General features: G+C 35.2%; 1 protein-coding gene across 1 annotated transcript; it reads right to left on the bottom strand.

Annotated features, from left to right (window-relative positions):
* Window positions 1-66: 66 nt before the first annotated feature.
* Window positions 67-20,023, bottom strand: LOC140056317 (programmed cell death protein 5-like). The gene is made up of 6 exons (XM_072101652.1): window positions 19,878-20,023; window positions 16,532-16,563; window positions 16,228-16,295; window positions 8,635-8,726; window positions 6,854-6,925; window positions 67-6,474 (listed from the first exon to the last, which is right to left on the bottom strand). The coding sequence occupies exons 1-6, from the start codon at window positions 19,944-19,946 to the stop codon at window positions 6,424-6,426; spliced, it is 384 nt and encodes a 127-aa protein (XP_071957753.1). The 5' UTR covers window positions 19,947-20,023; the 3' UTR covers window positions 67-6,423.
* Between the last annotated feature and the right edge of the window lie 3,102 nt (window positions 20,024-23,125).

Raw genomic sequence — 23,125 nt, 5'->3', positions numbered from 1 at the left:
CAAGGGAGTTCCTAAAGTATTTCAACCGCTCGGAAACATACGTGAGAGGAGTTCGTGACACCGTATATTATATACAAACCTTTATTATTGCAGTTAAACCACCCACATCATCACCCTTCCCTCACTGGCATGAGTAGCGTTGTAAAGCCAGTAGAGGATAGGCCTACGGTGCATCACATGCCCTAAACGCAGAACAACTTTGGTGGGTAGGGTAGGAACCAACTTAAGTATGAATTGGCTCTAAGAAACAATTGAAAACCATTAGGCCTACTAATTAAGTTGAGTTAGATAATTTAATATTTATTGACGATTAAATCGAATTTATGATTTTCCCCGAATAGAGGTGGTTTTCACAAATTGTTTTACATTATATTATAAACATATACACGTCGTAGTGATGTATCGTTACATGTGCTGTAGCCTACTATTTCAATCGACTAGGACGGTGATAGTTTCAACAAAGTATTACATCGCAATGTTTTACTGTGTTTAGTGGTATATTATTTGTAAAACATGAAAACAATTAATATTTCGTTACTAAATGGATAAAGAATATATTTAAAAATTGTTCCTCTTTGTATCCATCCTCTTCCCCATCTAGTCCAGGAGTATTAGACTTTGAGGTAGAAATAAATATGCTAAAGCTGAATTTTTCAGGATAGGTCCCTAATGTTGTCTGAAACAACATACTAAAAGTCCCCGGGTTTCCCCGTTGTGCTTCAACCCGATTGGGCCATTTTTAAAAATGGCGGCCATCTTAAAATTATTTACCATATGCTGACAACCAGTAGGTGTAAGTAAACAATCTTGGTGTCAAAATACTCAGAAGACCCATATTTATATTCACTGTAATGAAAAAGTTTAACAAAAAATGGTCAGAAATGCCTATTTTGACCTTTGACCCTAAATTTGGATTATCTCAATATCTCATCAACGACTGGCCGTATAGACTTCAAAGTTGTCCCAAATTATTCAGAATGCCCAACTTTCTATTCACTTTAATGAAAGAAAAATACCAAATTTCCTTTAGAAACCTTCTATTTTGACCTTTGAACTATTGACCTAGACATATTTTAATTTTATAGACATCTTAGTGATCGATAGGAGTACACAAGCGAAATTGGTGTCAAAATACTCAGAAGACCCATATTTATATTCATTATAATGGAAAGTTTTTAAAAAATGACCGGAAATGCATGTTTTGAACTTTGACCCTAAATTTGAATTATCTCAATATCTCATCAACGACTGGCCGTAGAGACTTCAAAGTTGTCCCAAATTATTCGGAATGCCCAACTTTCTATTCACTTTAATGACAGAAAAATACCAAATTCCTTTAGAAACCTTCTATTTTGACTTTTGAACCCTTGATCTGGTCATATTTTATACCAAAATTGTATAGAAATCTTGGTGATCGATAGGAATACATAAGGGAATTTGGTGTCAAAATACTCCAAAACACCCATGTTTCTGTTTACTCTTATAGAAATAATGTACTAAATGCCATTGAAAGTCTTTTGACCTTTGACCTTAATCATTACATTTTAATAAGAATTAGTCTTATTTCGTGCCTAGCTTACCTGTATAAACCGACAATAGCCCGTGCTCTCCAGAGGGAGGGCTTAGATGCAAAAAGTTAAATTTAAGTTGACATAAAGATAGACAGAATCTAACAATTCATCAGTATGGCCATTGCCATGAGAGGTAAAATTCATTCCAAATTGCTCAGATGCTAAACAGGACAAACCAAGCCCCAATTTTAAACTATATATATATATATGATACATTTTACTGTCTGTTTGGGCTTTAGCCTGTTTTCACTTCTTTTATTCATTAGTAACCAAACAAATTTTATTATTTATTTAGTCTTTAAATATTAAGGTTAGAAATTAGTCCTCCAAAAAATGCCACGCCTTCTCTATATGGCTAATGTCCATGTTTAAACTTTGGAGCTACACCAATTCTGAAATGTTTCCTCTTCGGAGACCACTACTGGTTGATTTGAGCTGCACTATTACATTTCTTTGTGTATATAGGTCTGGAGTACATAATTCATCTTATAACATTTTTTAAATTGTCTAAAACTGCACACTGTACATAGTCACCCACCCAACCATTTATCAAGGTCTCAGTCTAAGTCTCATTTTAGGCTCTAGTCATACCTCCGATTCTTATCTGATATGATGCAATTTAATTTTAAAAGAATTTTTGCATTTATCTTTAAGATGTGAACATTTTTCTCTGTTTTTTTTCTAATCAAAATTCTCAAAAAATCGAAAATACTTCAGGACTATATGATGGTTAATAAAATAAGGGCATGAAAATCTGTTGAAGACCATAACAACTTTACAGTGACAATTTCTTTATAATCCATTTTGATAGATTTGTAAGAGTTTCATATTGTATTTTATTATTTAGGTGATTTGTCAAATGACACATTGTGACCCTTTGATACCAGAAATTATGGCCTCATATCTATATTGATGAATATTATTATTCGTCCATCGGACATTTTTTCTTGGTTGTTTCAGATAAATTTGACATCTCATGGCATGATGAATGGTATGATATGTCCATCATGCTATTTGGACTTAAATTATTAAATTATAATGTAGTGATTAAAGTCAAAGGTAAAAAAACATGGGTGTTTTGAAATATTTTGACAACAAATTCGCTTATGTATTCCTATCGATCACCAAGATTTCTATATAATTATGATATAAAATACTGTATTGGCCAGATCAATAGTTCAAATGGCAAAATAGGTGGTTTCTAAAGGCTTTAGTATTTTTCTTTAACTACAGTGAATAGAGAGTTGGGCACACTGCTTAATTTAGGACAATTTTGAAGTCTACGGCCAGCAGTTGATGCGGTATTGAGATAACCCAAATTTAGGGTCAAAGTTATAAATTTTGAAACCAATTTCGTATCCTATCGATCACCAAGATGTCTATAAAAATAAATATGCCTACATAAATAGTTCAAAGGTCAAAATATAAGGTTTCTAAAGGTTTTTGGTATTTTTCTTTCATTAAAGTAAATAGAAAGTTGGGCATTCAAAATAATTTGGGACAACTTTGAAGTCTCAACGGCCATTCGTTGATGAGATATTGAGATAATCCAAATTTAGGGTCAAAGTTCAAAACATGCATTTCCGGTCATTTTTGTAAAAACTTTTCCATTATAATGAATATAAATATGGGTCTTCTGAGTATTTTGACACCAATTTCGCGTATGTACTCCTATCGATCACCAAGATGTCTATAAAATTAAAATATGCTTAGGTCAATAGTTCAAAGGTCAGAATAGAAGGTTTCTAAAGGAATTTAGTATTTTTCTTTCATTAGAGTGAATAGAAAGTTGGGCATTCTGAATAATTTGGGAAAATTTTGAACTCTCTACGGCCAGTCGTTGATGAGATATTGAGATAATCCAAATTTAGGGTCAAAGGTCAAAACAGGCATTTCTGACAATTTTTTAAAAAACTTCTCCATTATAGTGAATATAAATATTGGTCTTCTGAGTATTTTGATACCAAAATTGTTTACTTACACCTACTGGCTGTCAAAATATGGTAAATAATGTTAAGATGGCCGCCATTTTGAAAAATGGCCCAATCAGGGTGAAGCACAACGGGGAAAACCGGGGACTTTTAGAATGTTGTTCCAGACAACATTGGGGACCTATCCTAAAAAATTCAGCTTTAGCATATTTATTTCTACCTTTTGCCCTTTTTTTGTCTAATACTCCTGGACTAATCCCTCAACCATAATGTTACATACAAAACACAAATTAAGTTTGTTTAAATTTGACTTAAAACAATTGGTCTCATTTTGTGACAAGTTTCTCTTTCGGAAGTAATTCCCAGGGTGCTAATTCTGTGGGCACGACCTAGATGGTACGCGAGCGAAGCGAGCGTACCATCTAGTATATATAAATTTACGTAAGGGCAAAATTCGGTAAATCGCGCGTTATTTCTAGAATGTTTACTCGATGGTATATAAAGTTGGGTAGAATCTCGGTACTGATTTAAACCACCAGATGTAACCCTGTTTACTAATTAAATTGAGTTAGATAATTAGTTATTGACAATTAAAACGAATTTAGGTTGAACGATTTTCTCCAAATAGGGGTGTTTTCCGACCGTAGTATACACTGTCTAATGGATGTCCTGCACACAATAATACGAGGATGCTTCGAATTTTCCTATCTCCTCCTACGATAATTGTTTTTAATAGCTGAAAACCGGTTGAACAGCTCGAGTACAGTATCATAATGTTGAAGACAGGCCGATTTTCTTTAAAAAATACTATTTTGATAGATTTAATATACGTTTATACAAATGTATTGATTTGCGATGAATGGAACATTCCAATCTCTCAGGGTATGTTCAGACTCACAGAGTTACGGTGGAGTTATCTACGCAAGGCGTACGGTAATCCGTGGCGTTAAAAGCCAAGGTGTTCAGACACAACGATCAACATTCCAATGCCTTGCGTTTAAAACACTCTGATCAGGTCAAAGCAGATAGAACTATATGTATACATTCATGACAATGCATGAAAGTAACGTTTACATTGTTTTTTTAATTTTTATTTATATAATGTTTACCTTCAAATATACTGATTTGTTCTTACTACTTGTAGAATTGCATTTTAATTCAAAATAATTTAAAACGTAATTGTTACATGGACAATTATCTGATTAATTGATTTAATTTATGAAAATATCATATTACTGACGCCAACTTTACTGTTCTTTAAAATCTTAACCTGAAAATACATTTGACATAGCTAATTCGCTGTCGTATCATAGGGTACGGGTATGTAGTTGCTGTCTGCTAAACGTGGTCGTGTATTTTCATTGGTTAAGGTTAAAATCACTGATGCATCACTGGATTAGCGTTATGAAATCTACCCTCCCGCTAGAGTTATTAACGCCACTGGCGCGGAGTAACAGCTTCCTAACGCTAATCCGCGGCATGGTTCAGACACAAAAATATGTACGCCGCTTACATAACTCCACCGTAACTCTGTGAGTCTGAACATACCCTCAGACTCCCAGTTTGTAGGTAAATTTATGAGCCCTCCATGGTTTAACACAAGTAGGTAAATTTATGGGCCCTTTGAGAATAAACTTAAAACTGAGATATAGCATTATTGCAATACTTTGACAATATTGTAAATACTGTACGTAATAACCATTTTTGGTCGCCATTTGAATCAAAATTTCCTTACTGTGAATGTGGTTACTGTTTATTAGTAATTATAAAAAATATAAATGCCGTAGTGGTGTATCGTTGCATGTACCGTACTTTACTATTTCAATCGACTAGTATAACAGGGACAGTTTTAGTTTTTTGGACTCATTTTAAGACAAGTATCTCCTTCGGAAGTAGGCCTAATTCCCAGTGTGCTAATTTTAGTTGACTACATTAATCATCGTCTATTTATTCGTTTCTGAAAACGACAATGTATTTATAGTCCGCGGTACGTACATTTGAAATCGCCAGTTTTTTGACGCTGAAATTACTGTGTAATCGAGAACCATCTGTGGACAAGACCTAGATGGTACGCGAGCGAAGCAAGCGTACCATCTAGTTGGTAAAATTACTTGAAAAAATAGGTCATTGACCTCCGACCCGAAAGTGCATGACCCAAAAGTGAATTACCAGAATCACTTCAGAATTGGGTTTTCAGATGTACCAAAATATATCTCTCACAATCTCTAAGACTACTAGAAATAATACATAAGCCTCATTTGAACTATTCTTTTTGTTGCATTTTCCTCTGGGTCAGTTTATTAGTCCGAGCTCCACCGTCAGTTTTTTATTCTTTCCAAAATGAACTTTGGAAGAACTCGCTGGACAGTCCAAATTAAACAACATGCATTGATTCCCACAACGCATCAATGTAATAGAGGGAGGGATATAGTTACGCTTAAGAATCTGTGTAAACAACCAAATCTGATTAAACCAACTGACTAAAGCTTTACACAGATTTCATCTATGCCTAATCTTCTATTTAACCTTGGTCTGTTCTTAAAATCTCTAACAAATTTGTGAATTATTTATTCTTTAACTTATTTAACTTTCCATTAAATATTTGTACATTGGTGCATATTCCATTGCTTGAGTATTTGCATTGATTACAGGTACTATTGTGTACATACTGTAAGTTACCATGAGGCAACAATAAGTATACCCTTCTATACTAACAAATACAATAATACGTATTTATACTATAGCAACATTTGGTGTGTTGAAGATGAATGACATTACATCAAAAGGCAAACACCACCACCAGCGCACTATATAATGTAGAGTGTTCAAGCTGTCCAATCAATGGTAGAAAGCCAAGAAACAACCTTTTTGAAAAACGCAACAAATTGGATGGATACATAAATGATGTATTATAGTACTCGTCAGTAATCATCATCATCGTCGTCATCCAAATTAAGCCTTCGTCTATCAAACTGTAGAAATAATGATATATTGGTTATCCTTGAAGCAAATTATTACAAAATGAAAATTCACTCTTATATTTCAGATACAATATAGACATTTAGTGAATATATGCAGTGTATTTACATGATCAAACTGAAATAAACATTGAAATAAATGACATTTTCAAAATAATAGTGTGCTATGAATGAAAAATATACATTACAATACAATATTCCACAAAATATCTAGGCTAGGTGTCTATAGTAAACAATGTGTCAGGCACTTTCTATGGCAGAAAGTGTGTTGGGGCAGGGTTCATTCTATTGTTTCATTTTTGCCACATCAATACTTAATTGGAATAATGTTTTATGGCCACTAATGCAATATGCAACAAGAGATGGTTGGTACCTTAACTGTTGTTTTCCTTTCTGTTTGTGAACTAACTTGAGAAAGTAAATCTTTTAATTGATTTTCATCAACCTACAATTACAGAGAGAATACATAGAGTAAATTATTAAACTATAAAAAATAGACTATAAAATATCAACAACTTCCTTAAATAGTGAAAACACATGAACCCTTTGTGCCATTTTGTGTAATCATGACATTATGCTACTATGTCAATATCAGTTCTATTAATCTAATATTTTGAAATGATTCCTTTACTGAGGGCCTGTTTCTGCTAACAATACTTTTTTGGGTGGTCGTGTTAAAATTCATCCTTTTACCCAAATTTCCATTCATTTATTTATTTGGTCGATAATTAAATATCGCAATAAAGGAAGTTTTACGCCTCACTTTCAACAGCCTAGCCCTAGTGATAGAGATGTTGTGAGAGCACAGAAAACATTGTAATGGGGACAAGTAATTCGTTCCCTCCCCGAGTTATTGTATTTTGCAATGTTGTACTGCTTTCGCAGGCGCTTCAGCTTTGAATTTACTTGCTTTGGAGACAAGTCTATTCCGTACTCCTGCTTTATATTTTTTAGAAATGTCTTTATAAAATGTGGTTGTCCCTTTTATTACCTTATTTATTTAGTTGGCCAGAAATTTTAGCTTCCCTTCCCCCTCCCTCCCCACACTGATTTATATAGTAAATACTGTGACCTCTTCGCTCCACATTTTCACAGAATATAATATCTATAGGCCTACACGTGTGTAAAACAGCTGACAGCGACAGAAAATAAAAACACGATGCTGACCAGGTTAAAAAAAATATGGTATTGTTTATTGGCAGCAGAAAAGGGTAAAAACAAGGCCATATAGATGACTGCAGTCGCATGCTCATTAGTGTTTACCGACCGACCGACCAACCTACCAACTGACCGAAATTACTGAACATGTTTAAAAATGTTGAAATGTTTAAAAACATTTATATATTTTTAATTTACATGTGCGTAGCCTGTCACTTTTGACGTGCTCGTATAACGTAATTTCGAGTTGAAAAGTAAGTCAAGAAAACAGAAATCGGGCAAAAAGAGTGCGCAATAACATTTAACGCGCAGTGCGCGCGCAAAAATTGGCGCACTCATGGCAGTTTTGTAAACGCTTAAAATTGCCTGAAACGTACTCTTATTTCATCGAAAATAAATTTCGACAATTTTAAGCGCGCTACGCACGTAATTGTATTGCCATATGATGATTTATGCCCTGAAATTTATGAGTACCAAATTTTATTTAATTGTGATTCATAGTTGTGAAGATATGATTACAAACGTGATTTCGTTAAATCGTGCGTAGTAAGACCGCGTAATTTTTTATTGCGCACCGTGAAAACATAACCACAGCGATTCCTGGCCATAAGGAATATACTGTGAAAAATTGACTTAAACTGATATCAAGATAAGGTCAGAAAGCTATAAAACGCATAGTGATACCGGACCGACAGACAGACCGACCGACATAGTGAACTATAGAGTCGCGTCCACGCAACTAAAAATACGGTATAAATGGGTAAATACTGTATTTTATCCACAAATTTGATGGGGAAAATATGGTATACAAAATGCGGTATTTTTGTTATGAGCGCAGTTTCTGCTGGCAAAAAAATACGGTATTCAAAAAATACTGTATTAAATACAGTATTTTCTTGGCAGCAGAAACAGGGCCTTAATTACTAATAATTATTTGTAAACATTTGGTTTTTGAACTAATAATATATGTTTCTACAAACAAAATAAACAATTTACCTTCCCTGGAATTTGTCCAGATGTGGCCATCCTAATCAACATGCTCTCAACCATTTTAATTTTTTCTGGTTTTACCAATGCAATACTATTTACTATGAAAAAAAAATATCACAAATTATATAACATCTAAATATACTCCTGTCATTTAATTGGACGATTGTGGGTTAAAAAGTAAATACCATCACTCTACTGGTGCGTGCGGTGACTTCAATTCCAATAGTACGTCCACAGCAGGCCTCGCAGAATTTTTTTTTTTTTTAATGTTAATTTCTCTGTTAATTTTACGCGAATTTGAGAGTAACAAAACACACTGAGTAAAACAACGAGCTCAAACATCTATTCATAATTTGTTTCACACTTTAATTCTGTTTTTTGGGCGCGTTACGCCCCGTGACTAAACTAGTCTAGGCTAGGCCTACTACTACACACAGTAGGTCGTTTTAGAATTTAGTGTACCGTATATTTCGGTGTATAAAAGTCGCACCTGTGTATAAGACGCACCCCCTAACTGAGAGTAAAATATCGGTATTTTGTATATCGTCGATGTATAAGACGCACTTTATATTTCATCAAAACAATGTTTTTTCTCACCTAGGCTCAGCCTCAACAAGAAGGGAAGTCCCCCATTCTGTCAGTTCTTTCTAACTTGTTATTCATGAGTTTCGCACCCCGACAACATCGAGTGCATGACCGCACGTCGTGTGTGTGTGGCCGGGCGGGCTAGCCTCGCTCGATCCTTTTATCGAGAGGGCGCACGTTTCACGGACAATCCAGAGCCATATATAAAGAGTTGCAACATTGAAAATTAGAAGCCATTTTTGTGTCAAAGAATTCGCACGCTGAGGGCGCGCGCGTCTATTTTGTATAGCGTTTTCCTGTAGTTCATGCATTATTTTTAGATTTTTTTGTCTATGAAATAACGCTTATATTCCGTTTTTATTTTAGTAATTAATTTTATTAATGGTATTAATTTGGTAACATACAGTATATATATTGTGTCTATTATAACAAAAGAATAAATGCTAGGGCCTACTACATGCAAGTCAGGATACATCAAAGCATGAACCAATACAAAAAACACACAAATTCACCCCTCTTTTTATACAGTATATGGCTCTCTGTGTGTTTTTGACACAAACTTTCAGAGACTCGTTCATCATTTCATTTGTAATAATTTGCCTTTATTATTTTAATATTGTTCATACGCTATTCAATATATTAACAAATATATCCACGACACTTTATTATTTTATTTAGTCATTAAGCATGCATTATGAATTTAAAATGTTACATAATTGTTATTAATAGGACGTAGTTATGGGATGTTTCGTTCCAGAATCAATCAATCGAACTTTATAATGTACTAGCGCACGCGCGCGCAATATTCTTTGCCGCAAGTACTTCTTTACGCTGTGCACATCGATATTTCACCGTAAAATGTGCAATTACATTTTTTTATTTTCTTGCTCCTATTCTTTACATGCATTAATGGAGACAAGTTTGACACAAATTGATCTGCATATCACGTGACTATAATCCAATGTCGTAACTCTTTATATATATGGCTCTGGGACAATCGTATTTGATTAGTATCTATGTATCCTAGAAGTGTGTACACTAGGTTTATGCTATAATCAACTGGAGAATATACTAGTCGAATACTGTTACACCATGTGGTTACCAAGAAGGGCTTGCTCACGCTGGGGGTACGGCGGTCGGCGATCGTGCGTATAACTATAATACTATTCCAATCGTAAACGTTTACAAATGAAATTTTATTGGAGCGCCTAAAACAGCTCCATAATGAACACATCTTTTCATCATATTTAGTACAAAATCACGATAAAATGCCCTGAAAACGTGCAGGTTGCTGTTACGTTAGTACATTGTAGCTAGTTAGCGATATCTGTGTGGTGAGGCATTTATGTTCGGTGTATAAAATAAGAGGTTAAATTTGCGTGTCAAAAGTGGGATTATACACCGAAATAAATGGTACGTTATTATTTTAATTGTTTCATCCTCGCACACTCGATTAACACCTTTTCGGCCAAAAAAACTCATAAAAAAACTTTTTTTTAAAAAGCGCCCTCAACGTAAAAAACAACTTTTTTCTTATCTCCGCCCCTATTTTTTGGCGAAATTAGGGGCGGCGGATGACAGCAAACAAACTTTTTTTTTTTAGGCCTTATTATGATTTACAATTGCATATTTTAAACTTTTGTATAAACAATGCACATTATACAAAAACTCAATATTTTTGACATCAGTAAATTGTAAATTAAACTGCTGTCAGTTCACTTAAAACCAGGAATTTGATAAATATAATGCTGGGCATTTAAAGGAGCCGTCAACCAAGCAGCTGTAGCATGAATAAACTTGCAAAAGCAAACACATGAAAATTCAGGGGTTACTGTACATTTCCTACGGACATAACTATGTCAAGTTGACCTCGCTCGTGTTATGTTAACATCGGTCGTGTCGCGTTTACACATCGCTTGTAGAATGTTGACATCGCGCGTGTTGAGTTTACACATCACTCTTGTTGGATGTTCACATCACGCTTGTTGGATGTTCACATCACTCTTGTTGGATGTTCACATCACTCTTGTTGGATGTTCACATCACGCTTGTTGGATGTTCACATCACGCTTGTTGGATGTTCACATCACGCTTGTTGGATGTTCACATCACGCTTGTTGGATGTTCACATCACTCTTGTTGGATGTTCACATCACGCTTGTTGGATGTTCACATCACGCTTGTTGGATGTTCACATCACGCTTGTTGGATGTTCACATCACTCTTGTTGGATGTTCACATCACTCTTGTTGGATGTTCACATCACGCTTGTTGGATGTTCACATCACGCTTGTTGGATGTTCACATCACTCTTGTTGGATGTTCACATCACTCTTGTTGGATGTTCACATCACGCTTGTTGGATGTTCACATCACGCTTGTTGGATGTTCACATCACTCTTGTTGGATGTTCACATCACGCTTGTTGGATGTTCACATCACGCTTGTTGGATGTTCACATCACGCTTGTTGGATGTTCACATCACTCTTGTTGGATGTTCACATCACGCTTGTTGGATGTTCACATCACTCTTGTTGGATGTTCACATCACGCTTGTTGGATGTTCACATCACGCTTGTTGGATGTTCACATCACGCTTGTTGGATGTTCACATCACGCTTGTTGGATGTTCACATCACGCTTGTTGGATGTTCACATCACTCTTGTTGGATGTTCACATCACGCTTGTTGGATGTTCACATCACTCTTGTTGGATGTACACATCACTCTTGTTGGATGTTCACATCACTCTTGTTGGATGTTCACATCACGCTTGTTGGATGTTCACATCACGCTTGTTGGATGTTCACATCACGCTTGTTGGATGTTCACATCACGCTTGTTGGATGTTCACATCACGCTTGTTGGATGTTCACATCACGCTTGTTGGATGTTCACATCACTCTTGTTGGATGTTCACATCACGCTTGTTGGATGTTCACATCACTCTTGTTGGATGTACACATCACTCTTGTTGGATTTCACATCACTCTTGTTGGATGTTCACATCACGCTTGTTGGATGTTCACATCACTCTTGTTGGATGTTCACATCACGCTTGTTGGATGTTCACATCACTCTTGTTGGATGTTCACATCACTCTTGTTGGATGTTCACATCACTCTTGTTGGATGTTCACATCACTCTTGTTGGATGTTCACATCACGCTTGTTGGATGTTCACATCACTCTTGTTGGATGTTCACATCACTCTTGTTGGATGTTCACATCACTCTTGTTGGATGTTCACATCACTCTTGTTGGATGTTCACATCACGCTTGTTGGATGTTCACATCACTCTTGTTGGATGTTCACATCACGCTTGTTGGATGTTCACATCACGCTTGTTGGATGTTCACATCGCACGTGTCGAGTTTTTACACATTTATTTGTTCCTTTCTTACAATAATTCCATACATTTTCACGTATAAATATTACTTAAATTTGTTATTTTTAGGCATATTTTGTTACAAATAAGTAGGCCTATTCAATTCATTCATACCAATTCTAAAATCTATAGATTATAAATGTCTATATTTACTTTTTGCTTACTCTGTACTATCTATCTTCAGTCACACACTCATAATGTATTGTAAGGTGTTTTCATCTTTTTATTGTGATTTACATTTGTTTTAATGTAATACAATATCCATTTTCTCTTCTTAAAGATGTATTGTCACCCAAAAACATGAACAATGAGGATTAAAGGGGGTTCCGGGTTTAAAATGAATAGTAAAAATGTAAAATATATTTGTTTGTCTCTTGAACGGAAAAGTTTCAATTTATATAAGCGCCCAGTGAAGCAGAACGAAGGCTGTGAAATAAGGCCAGATTACAAGTGCAGCTATGGCAAAATCACATTGTGGTTACAGAATAGGTAATTCGTGAAATGGTCAATCTTCCGACGACTCGTTATCATTAACCATATCAATTACTTTTGTAAAATTTTACTTATCTGATGGAATTTTAGTCGGTCTTCCCATTTTATAAAGTCAATTTTCTATGAAAATTCATCAAAACAGTGAAAAATAAGATATGTTTGCACTTTACGTTTGCTGTTTTTCGCTCTGACTTAGGGAAAGCCTTCAAAATCTATGAAGCGTAACGTATACTGTACATTCCTGATGAGGAGCGAGACAACGATACACGTGCTCTCTATGCCCATGCCTGGCATCGTCACATGATAAGCAAATACAGTATACAATACCAAACTGGTCGGGTCGAGTATACCCCGTCTATAATCACAACATGAACGATATTCAATATTTGATTGAAGGTCGACTCGACCTACCGGAATGGTATAGATAATATAGCTTGAATGAGATATTTGGAATATTTGTAAACATAAGTATTGCTAATTTTAACAAGTGTAGCCTATAGTAAAAGGCCTGGTAGTATCATAGGGTCTACTACACTAGCTAGCTCAATTTTTAACTGGGCCGGATCGGCTAGGTCTCCTTCCTACTAACTAATTTTTTTTGGTGAGTAAACTAGGCCTATTTTAGGCCTACTTAGACGATCGGGACACCATACGTGCGGACGGCGATCGGACCTTGTTTTGCCTCAATATTTACAGCCGATTTTGTAGAACGTTTTAGGTTTAGATTGTTTAGTTGATAGGATGGGTTTGGAATCCACTGAGTTTTGTTATTTATGGGCCTATCGTCTAGTAGTAAGCTAGCTGGGCCCATGGGCCCCAATGTTTTAACGCAGCCATCGTGGCATGGAATCCCTAGTCTGAATGGCACTCACCCATAAAAAAAAAAAAATGATTTAGGCTAGGCCTAGTACGTGAAGCCGATAATACGATCTGTACTATAGAGGTATAAAAATAGTATAATTTATGACTCCGTAATCTGTACTAAATTTTGTATTTCATTAAATGTCAAATAAATATATGCTACTACTGTTATTATTACACTTTAGGCCTAGCTTAGGAAATCTACAAAAAATGTATTTCACAATGATCGGGTAGTTGTTGTTTGACAGGGGAGAGAGATGTAAATTAGTTTGGAATCCACTGATGACGTGATTTTGTGAATATCTCATGAATATTAATGAGATTCCCTAAGCTGCTGAAAAACAGACTTTCCATGAATTTACCCTAAAATGTATATGAAATTAAATTTTTTTAATTTCTCGTTAATATTACTTCTTCATATTCTATATTGTTATGATATTTTTTATTTAATAAATAAACGATATTTAAAAGCAATTTTAAACCCAGAATCCCCCTTTAATAATCCTACTTCGAATAGACCATTTGTTGTTTGTTTAATTACTTCCATAGAAAAAACCCCCGATAAAATAATGTGTTTAAAATGACTAAATAAACAGTTGCTGGCAGACTATTTTCTGCTTTAAATTAAATTTTTTTTTTGGTAAGAAAAATTTGTTCAGTGGGACAATACATATATGTAATAATTGTGTGTATTTAGGTGCATAGAACACATGTACATAATACAACCAACTAAGGCAGTTTAGTAGTCTAAAAATAAATATATAATAAAGTTGAAAATCATGCTATTTATGATTATCCTTTATAAATAATAATAACTATTAATTATTCTCTCTCTTTTTCGTGGCATTAAAACTACTGCATATTTAAACTGTAATAATAATATTAATAATAATAATAATTTATTAGGAAATGACACCTTTGCATCGGTGGCACACACAGAAGTGGTGCATCCAATTTAACATAATACATCAAAACAATATATTATATGACGGATACAGGTTCTTAAACTGTTTGCAAAAATATAAAAGAAAAATCATTACCAACATGGTAATATAGGTACTGTATTAAATTGTCCTACAGTATCATAGGTTTGAGTTGATAAAGAGGTATATAAAAATAAACATAAAATATAGTAAAGAGTTTACATTACAAACCATTGTGTTTCAACATCAGGTACTGATGACCTATAGTTGTTATCACAGGTGTATACTATTTACAAATCTAAATACAAATATATAAAAGCAACAATACAAAAGAAAAACAATCTATATATTGGGAGATTTAAGTTCTGACTGTATTATATTAAAATACCGTTTAATTTATAATCTAATATATCTGGGCTTTTTGTTAATTTTGTACACTACAGTATTAACCCACTTTTCTGAGGTTTGTCATGCCACATTTTGGCCTTTTTTTAATTATAAAAATACTTCCACAACTCGGAAGTTAACAGGCATACTTTTAGAACAAATATTATATTTGATTTAGATACATAAACGCGACATGAGCGATTTGCAAAAACTCGACATGTGTGATATGTATAAAATCAACATGCGCGATGTCTAAAAACTCAACATTAGTTGCCGTAGACTTTTCCCTGGCTCACCCTGCATACTTTTGGGTACGCGCTGTACTATGTTTTCCAGTGTTATTTTGCCTTGCTTTATTGCATGAAATCAAAGTGATTTGATTTCCCGTAGCGATGCTTGCAGCACTGTTGCATCGGTGCCCAATTGTGATGATGCAATACAGCACTTTGCGTCGATGCGTTACGTTGCGTTCTAGTGGGAGCTATGCTTTAGGAATATTGATTACTTTAGGTTGCCCTTTGGGACACAGGTAGAGAAATCCTAAATGTCCAACATAATTTTTTAATTGCCCTGGGACATTGCAAAGGCAATTCTGCGAGCACTGTCCCCATAACAACAATGCTTTGCACATGCTCCAGCAGCTTTGCAGAGAATTACTAGCGCTAAAGCTACGTGCGACCTGCTCATAAGAAGAGAGGATCAATCACTGGTTGAAACTTTGCTCTGGATCACGAGTGACAATGAAATTACGTTATGATGATGCAGACTAAAAAAAAACACCTCCCCCACTTTCAAAAACCTGTTTGTTCTTCCTATCTAATTAATGCATTTTGTATCTCCCATAAGCGGCCGCAACCACATTTTTAAACTAAAAACTAGATTTTTTGTATGGTAAATTATATAACGGCGAAAAGTTTTGTGCATAGTTATAATAATACAATAATTAGGCAAAAATAACTCACATCTTGCACGTGCTCCTTGTGTTAAAATTTGTGACAAAATACTATGAGTTCGTTCTTCTTGTTGTTGCCTGAATATAATAACAGGAACAAATACAGTAATGTCAAAAAGATAAACCAAAAAACATGTACAATAAATAATTTCTTGTTATTTTAATATATCTGCAGATCAATTTTGGGCTTGGTTTTTCCATGAATTTTGGGCATTCATACAAAATTTGACATTTTCGGCGGCCCAACTGCATAACATGGAGAAAAATCATTATTAAAAAATTATTTGAAGAAAGAAAGAAAGCAATTTTTTTACCTCATTTTCTCTTCATCATTTTTATTCTTCCCCTGTAAAGAAAGCAAAACAATAAATCAGTTTAACTTACTGCAGATACAGTAATATTAAATGTAGGCTTTCTAGGCCCAGAATTGGTTGCATTATAGTTACATTGTAGAGGAGACTCTAGAATACTGTCCGCTTGAGATTGGTATTAATGTCACTCCTGATCTTGTATCTAATTGCATTGATAAACTTTCTGTAGGAAAATCACCCGGACTTGATGGTTTGGGTGGTGAACATCTTAAATATGGTAGTAAACGACTTAATATCCTATTGAGTTTATGCTTTAATGCTATGCTGTGTCATGGTCATGTAACTAAAGATCTTGTTAAAGTTATTCTAGTGCCGATTGTTAAGAGCAAATCAGGTGATATTACTAATAAGAATAATTATAGACCTATTGCTTTAGCGTCTGTATTATCTAAGGTGTTTAAATCTATTTTGATCAGTCATTGTGGTAACTCATTGGAATCCAATGACTCATTGGAATCCAATGACTACCAATTTACAGAGTTTTGTGATACGTTGGGGAAACTCTGTTTCAAATCCATTTACAGTATCCAATGGAGTTAGACAGGGTGGGGTCATGTCCCCTCTCCTTTATAACATATATATTAGTACTCTAAATTGTAGACTAAGTGGTTTGTGTCAGGGTTGCCAATGTAGAAACATTATCTTGAATCATCTTAGTTATGCGGATGATCTTGTTCTACTTGCCCCTTCAGTTGCTGGTCTCCAGCTATTGGTACATGTTTGTGAAGAGTTTTCGCAAGAGAACGATGTTTTATTTAATGATAAGAAATCTTTTTGTATGCGTTTCTGTCCTTGTACTTGCAAACTTGAAGGTAATTCTATTACTAAACTTGGTCTTGGTCATATTCTTATGTGTGATTGCAGTGATGAGGCCGACATTCAAAGTCAGTACAGGTCTTTGTGTATTAGAAGCAACTCACTCAATCGTAAATTTATGAAATGCTCTCCCAATGTTAAATGTTGTCTCTTTAGATCTTACTGTATTAATATGTATTGTGCAGCCCTTTGGTGTAACTATCGTATGAAGAATATTAGATCTCTTAATGTATGCTACAATAATGCTCTGCGCCGTATACTTAATGTCTCTAGAAGTAGTAGTGCCAGTGCAATGTTTATTGAACATGGTGTCCCTTCCTTTAATGAGTACATGCGAAAATCTACCTATGGTTTCATGCAACGTATGTTGAATAGTGGTAACATCCTTGTTGCTTGTGTTTGCAAACATATGCTCCATAACTCCAAAATGTATTGTAGATGGAGAAGCATTCTTTATACTTAAGTTTAGATTTTTCTTTTTCTGTTAATAAATAAGTTTATTAATATGGATGATATTTCCGAAATAAAAAGAAATTGAATTATAGAATAAAAACAAAAATTGTGCACTATGCATACTAGTAATACTGTAGCAGGCCGCTATTTTTCACATTTTCAACCGTTTAAAGATGAACAAAATTATTGCAATAGCCCCATATATTTTTACATAAAATGCAGTTTGTCAACTTGATATTTGTGCAAAAATACAGTAGATGCAATTTTTTCACAAAAGAGAGCGTATTTCCTCTTTATAGCCAATCACACTCACAGTCGAGGAATCACAAACTCTTGGTAGAAATTTTAGCAACCTACATTAAAGACCTAAGTTAGATAGGCATAGGCTATATTCCATTACGTTTTTCAGTTAATACATACTGGCCTAGGCCAGTATTTAATTAAAGATGTATTGTCCCTTGAAACACAAAAAAATGAAGGTCAAAATATTCTAAATTTAAATTGGCTATATCAAAGCAATATTAAAGTTAATCACCTAAAGTCGAAAATTTTAGCCAAAAAAAACCAAATTTACGTAACAGATCAATTAATTTGATTACATGTCGTCTGGAAAATCGTCGCGAGCGAAAGTAAACAAAGATTTCAAACCGCAAGTATGCATTATGCATGATGCTAATTAGTAGCCAAACAAGCGCGTTGCATTATGAGATGTTTAGATCGAAAACTTTGACTGGAAGTCAAAGTTATTTTTGAACAAAAAAACGTCTGTATTTCAGTTAAATGATTATTTTTTTGACTAATTTTTCGTGAAAGTTAATAACTATTATGATACTCAAAATGACCCACTTTTTTCCTAAATATTTTATTTTTTATTTTTTTTGGAATTAGCAAGCAAGCAATTTATTGAAAAAATACAGGAATATCGCCATTTGATACTGAATGTGTCGACACAAACAAACGAACAGATATGGAACGCCAAGAGTGCATCATTAAAACTGCATTCGACTCGATTAGCACACGAAATATCATAAACATGGCAAACCAGGTCAAAACGGCCCTTTTTCAGCGGCGGGTAAGGTTTGACCGTATACAATGCATGTGTGAAATGTAAAGCTTTCTTATGCCCCCCCCCCCCCCACATGCACATGTTCGCAACACGCTGCTTGGTAGGCCTATAGTGTTCGTTATAAGAAGACGAGATGTAATTATACGTCCATGGTTTAACCATGTAATGTATAATATTTATTTCTTTTTAATTTATTTTTAATATGTCGAATGCAGTTTTAATGATGCACTCTCTTGGCGTCCCATAACTGTTCGTTTGTTCATGTCGACACATTCAGTATCAAATGGCAATATTTCTGTATTTTTTCAATCAATTGCTTGCTTGCAAGTATTATATAAGGTATGGTTTAAAGATCTTTGGCTATGTTCGGCTTCGGGATGTTATACCACACTTAGGCCTAGGCTATAGGGGTCGTCGGTTTTGTGTAATGGGTTGTCCAATTCTAGGTCGTCCAATTCGAGGTCGCCCGGGTCGTTGGGGTCGACCAATTCGAGGTCATCGCTTTCTACACACCCGTTTCTGAAGGTTTAATATGATGTATACAGTACAGTACAGTACAGAAATGCTGAAAAGGCGTAAAGTGTAAACAATTCTTTTTATCAAACCAATTACGAGAGATATATAGTATACAATACTTACAATAGTTTTCATGGACCCGATCGTATTTCCTTTTTTTTTTATAATAATCATTGTCTAAATAATTATGTTGGGCCCGAACGTCCACATAGTTGGACCCGAACGTCCACAACACGCGTTGGTACCAATTGTCTTGGAATAAGCTTGATCGTCTACCTATGGCCCCGATCGGCTGTCAATCATAAATGAATGGATGGATATAGCCTAGGCCTAGGCCTATAGACTAGGCCTAGGCTAGGCCTAGGCAAGCTAGTATTAAATAAGCAGATAACTTTGTAAAACAAAGTAACAACAAAGAACTTTAATTAATATACACACCCCCATTTGCTGCTGAATTTCTGCCATTCTACGTGCTCGAATAGCCGCGAGTTCTGGATCATCAGCCATGATTAATCTTTAGTTTTTCTGAAGTATTGAGCTGCTCCTGAGCGATTTCGATCCAAGTCGGCCCCAAGTCAAGTCGGCCCCAAGTCAACTCGGCCCCAAGTCAACTCGGCCCCAAGTCAACTCGGCCCCAAGTCAACTCGGCCCCAAGTCAACTCGGCCCCAAGTCAACTCGGCCAAAAAATAATTCGTCAACTCGGCCCCGTTAAAGTATGGAACGCAAAAAGTGCAAATGAAGGGGATTGATAAAATAATATTTCTTCACAATTTTTTAACTAGGCCTAGGCCTAGGCCTATAAATAATTCTGACCTTTAATGAATATTAATATTTAGACAATAATATATTTACGAATTAAAAGACGTTTACTATATAATTTCAATATAAAATTTAATGACAAAAAGAGAAATCGACGTTTAGTACCATCATAGAACCATTTTCAAGATCAAATGAATACAAAACAATAATAATTATGTGCACTAAGCACCAAAGTTGGTGACAGGAAATGCTAATTGAGGGCTAATTGATACCTTACAAGCAACAGGGAAAATGCCGCAGTTCTCAAATGGGGTTCAAATGATATAACATCAAGAGCCTCGCGTTATTCTCTCTATGTATCCTGAAAAGGTCTAGTGCACCAGTCAGTGACCTGGTTACAGTATTTACATCATATATCAGACCTGTGCTGGAATATGCCTCCTGCCAGGTTTGGCATTCATCATTAACTGTTCAGCAATCTAATTTAATAGAAAAAATTCAAAAACGGGCATTGCGCATAATTTTGAGCCCACATTATGTTAGCTATAAATTAGCCTTAGAGCAAGTGGGTTTGCCTTCTTTAAAGTCCCGTAGAGAACAGATTCTTCTCAAGTTTGGCAAGAGTCTCTACCAAATTTAGAAATATGTTACCAGCATATAAATCTGATAGGCATTCAAGATCGTTGAGGAGCAATACTAGCTCAAAGTTGGATTCTTGCAGATGTCGTACAGAAAGATATAGGCGGCCCGGTCTACTATTCCGCACTTAGCACGAATCCTTTAAGTTTAAGTTTAATGTTTAGTTTAGATCTCATATGATGTATTTTACTTCTCAGTTTGTGATTGTAATCCAACCTTTTCAACTCTTGCTGCTGGTTGGAATTTGATGCTTTTTATACCTTAATAAATAAATAAATAAATAAATAAACTACCAAATAATGAATCTACATGTGATGTATGCATTAAAGGAAAATTTACCAACTCCCGAAACAGGGAAGCCGACAAAAAGGCAAATTACCTATTAGAATTAATCCACACAGACCTAGCCGGACCAATAGATCCGATTGCGAAGGATGGGTTTAAATATGCTATAACATTTGTTGACGACTATTCAGGTATAACATCTGTTTATCTTCTCAGGTACAAGAGTGACGCCAAGATAGCTTTAACCCAATTCCTGGCTGATTGTTCCCCGATTGGTAAAGTCAAGCGACTTAGATGTGATAATGGTGGCGAGTCCACCAGCCATGATTTCACTACAATTTTAAGAAACCAAGGTATTAAACAAGAATTCTCATCCCCTGAATCCCCCCACCAAAATGAGACGGCTGAAAGATAATGGCGCACATTATTTGAAATGGCCCCATGCCTCATAATAGAGGCTCATCTCCCTAAACACCTATGAACGTACGCCATAAAACAGCGGCTTACATCAGAAAAAGATGCTTTAACAATAGGCTAAAGAAAACCCCTTTCGAGGCTTTCACAGGGACCAAACCAAATTTAGCCAAAATGAACATATTCGGCTCCCTATGTTATGCATATATCCACGGAACAAAGAAATTAGATTCGAAATGTAAACAAGGAATTTTCGTCGGATATGACACCATAAGCCCAGTATACCTAGTGTATTACCCAAATGAAGACAAAGTCCAAAGGGTCAGGCTCATTAAAATGGCACCAAAATCCCAAAATAATCAAGAAACTCAAACATCAGATGATCATGAAACCGAAGATGAAATTCCTAACATAAATAAAACCGGGACACAAAACCCTACCCAAAACGAAACAACAATTGAAGAAAATGTAGTAATTGAAAACCACACATCATATCAGAGTCCGACTGAATCTGAGAATACGCAACAAAATGACCAGACCAAAAGATACCCACAAAGAAAAAGGGAACCACCCAGCTACTTACAGAATTATGAAACCAATTTCGAGGGCGAGGACTTTGTATTCAATGTTAAAGAAACCTTTGGTAAAATCCCAACCACATACACTGAAGCCATAACATCAGAGCACTCAAATAACTGGAGGGTGGCCATGGAAAATGAAATGAAAGCTTTAGAAGAAAATGAAACCCTTAAGTTGGTGAAATTACCTAGGGATAAGAACGTAGTGGGCGGAAGATGGGTGTTTAATAGACTTGCCCCAAGTCTGTATTGTTTTTTTTAAAATTTATTTGTTTTTATTTCGACCGCGATTTTTGTCGATTAGTCTGGGCTCCAGACGGAGTTTTTTCTTAATATTAGTAAAAATATAAATATTTTTGCACATATGGCGTTTCATACGTGTATTACTTGAGTTTGGATACTCCGTCTGGGGAAACACGCAAAAGTCACGTGGTTTGACACCAAGAATTCTTGGTGCATAGATTATCCGGTTGACTAGTTTCAGCTGCATGCGATTGGCTACTCACTCGTACACTGTTTTAATATTCATATTTCAGAATTTCAAAGACTCAACAACTAAGATGGTACGCATGCGCTATGTTACGTTTAGACAATGTGTACTTTGGGTACATTGATGAAAGTTTCTGAAGGCTAGAAAGGATTTTATATGGATCATTTAATCAAGGAGATGTAATTTACATCTCCCTGATTTAATATTACGCGGAGATAATTTGATTTAATTCCCACCCAAACCTGTCCTGTTCTGTGTAGTGGTGTAGCCCTGTTGTGTGTGAATCCTGTTGTGTGCCGGTGGTGGTATTATGTAGGCCTACCTTATTGGCGTTTTATTTGGCAGGTCATACGTGCGAGTTGAGTAGGACCTACGAAGGAGGCTAAGGACTAAACAATTAATAAACAAAACAACTTGGCAACACGATTTCATATTTTAAAGGGTTCTATGATTTCATTTTTTTATTCCACATTTATTTAGTCATCAATTACAGTACATCATAATTACAGTACAACTGAGA

Source organism: Antedon mediterranea, chromosome 8 (assembly GCF_964355755.1).
Source record: "Antedon mediterranea chromosome 8, ecAntMedi1.1, whole genome shotgun sequence".
NCBI lineage: Eukaryota > Metazoa > Echinodermata > Crinoidea > Comatulida > Antedonidae > Antedon > Antedon mediterranea.
The sequence above is the reverse complement of the archived record's forward strand: the minus strand, read 5'-3'. Positions and strand labels throughout refer to the sequence as shown.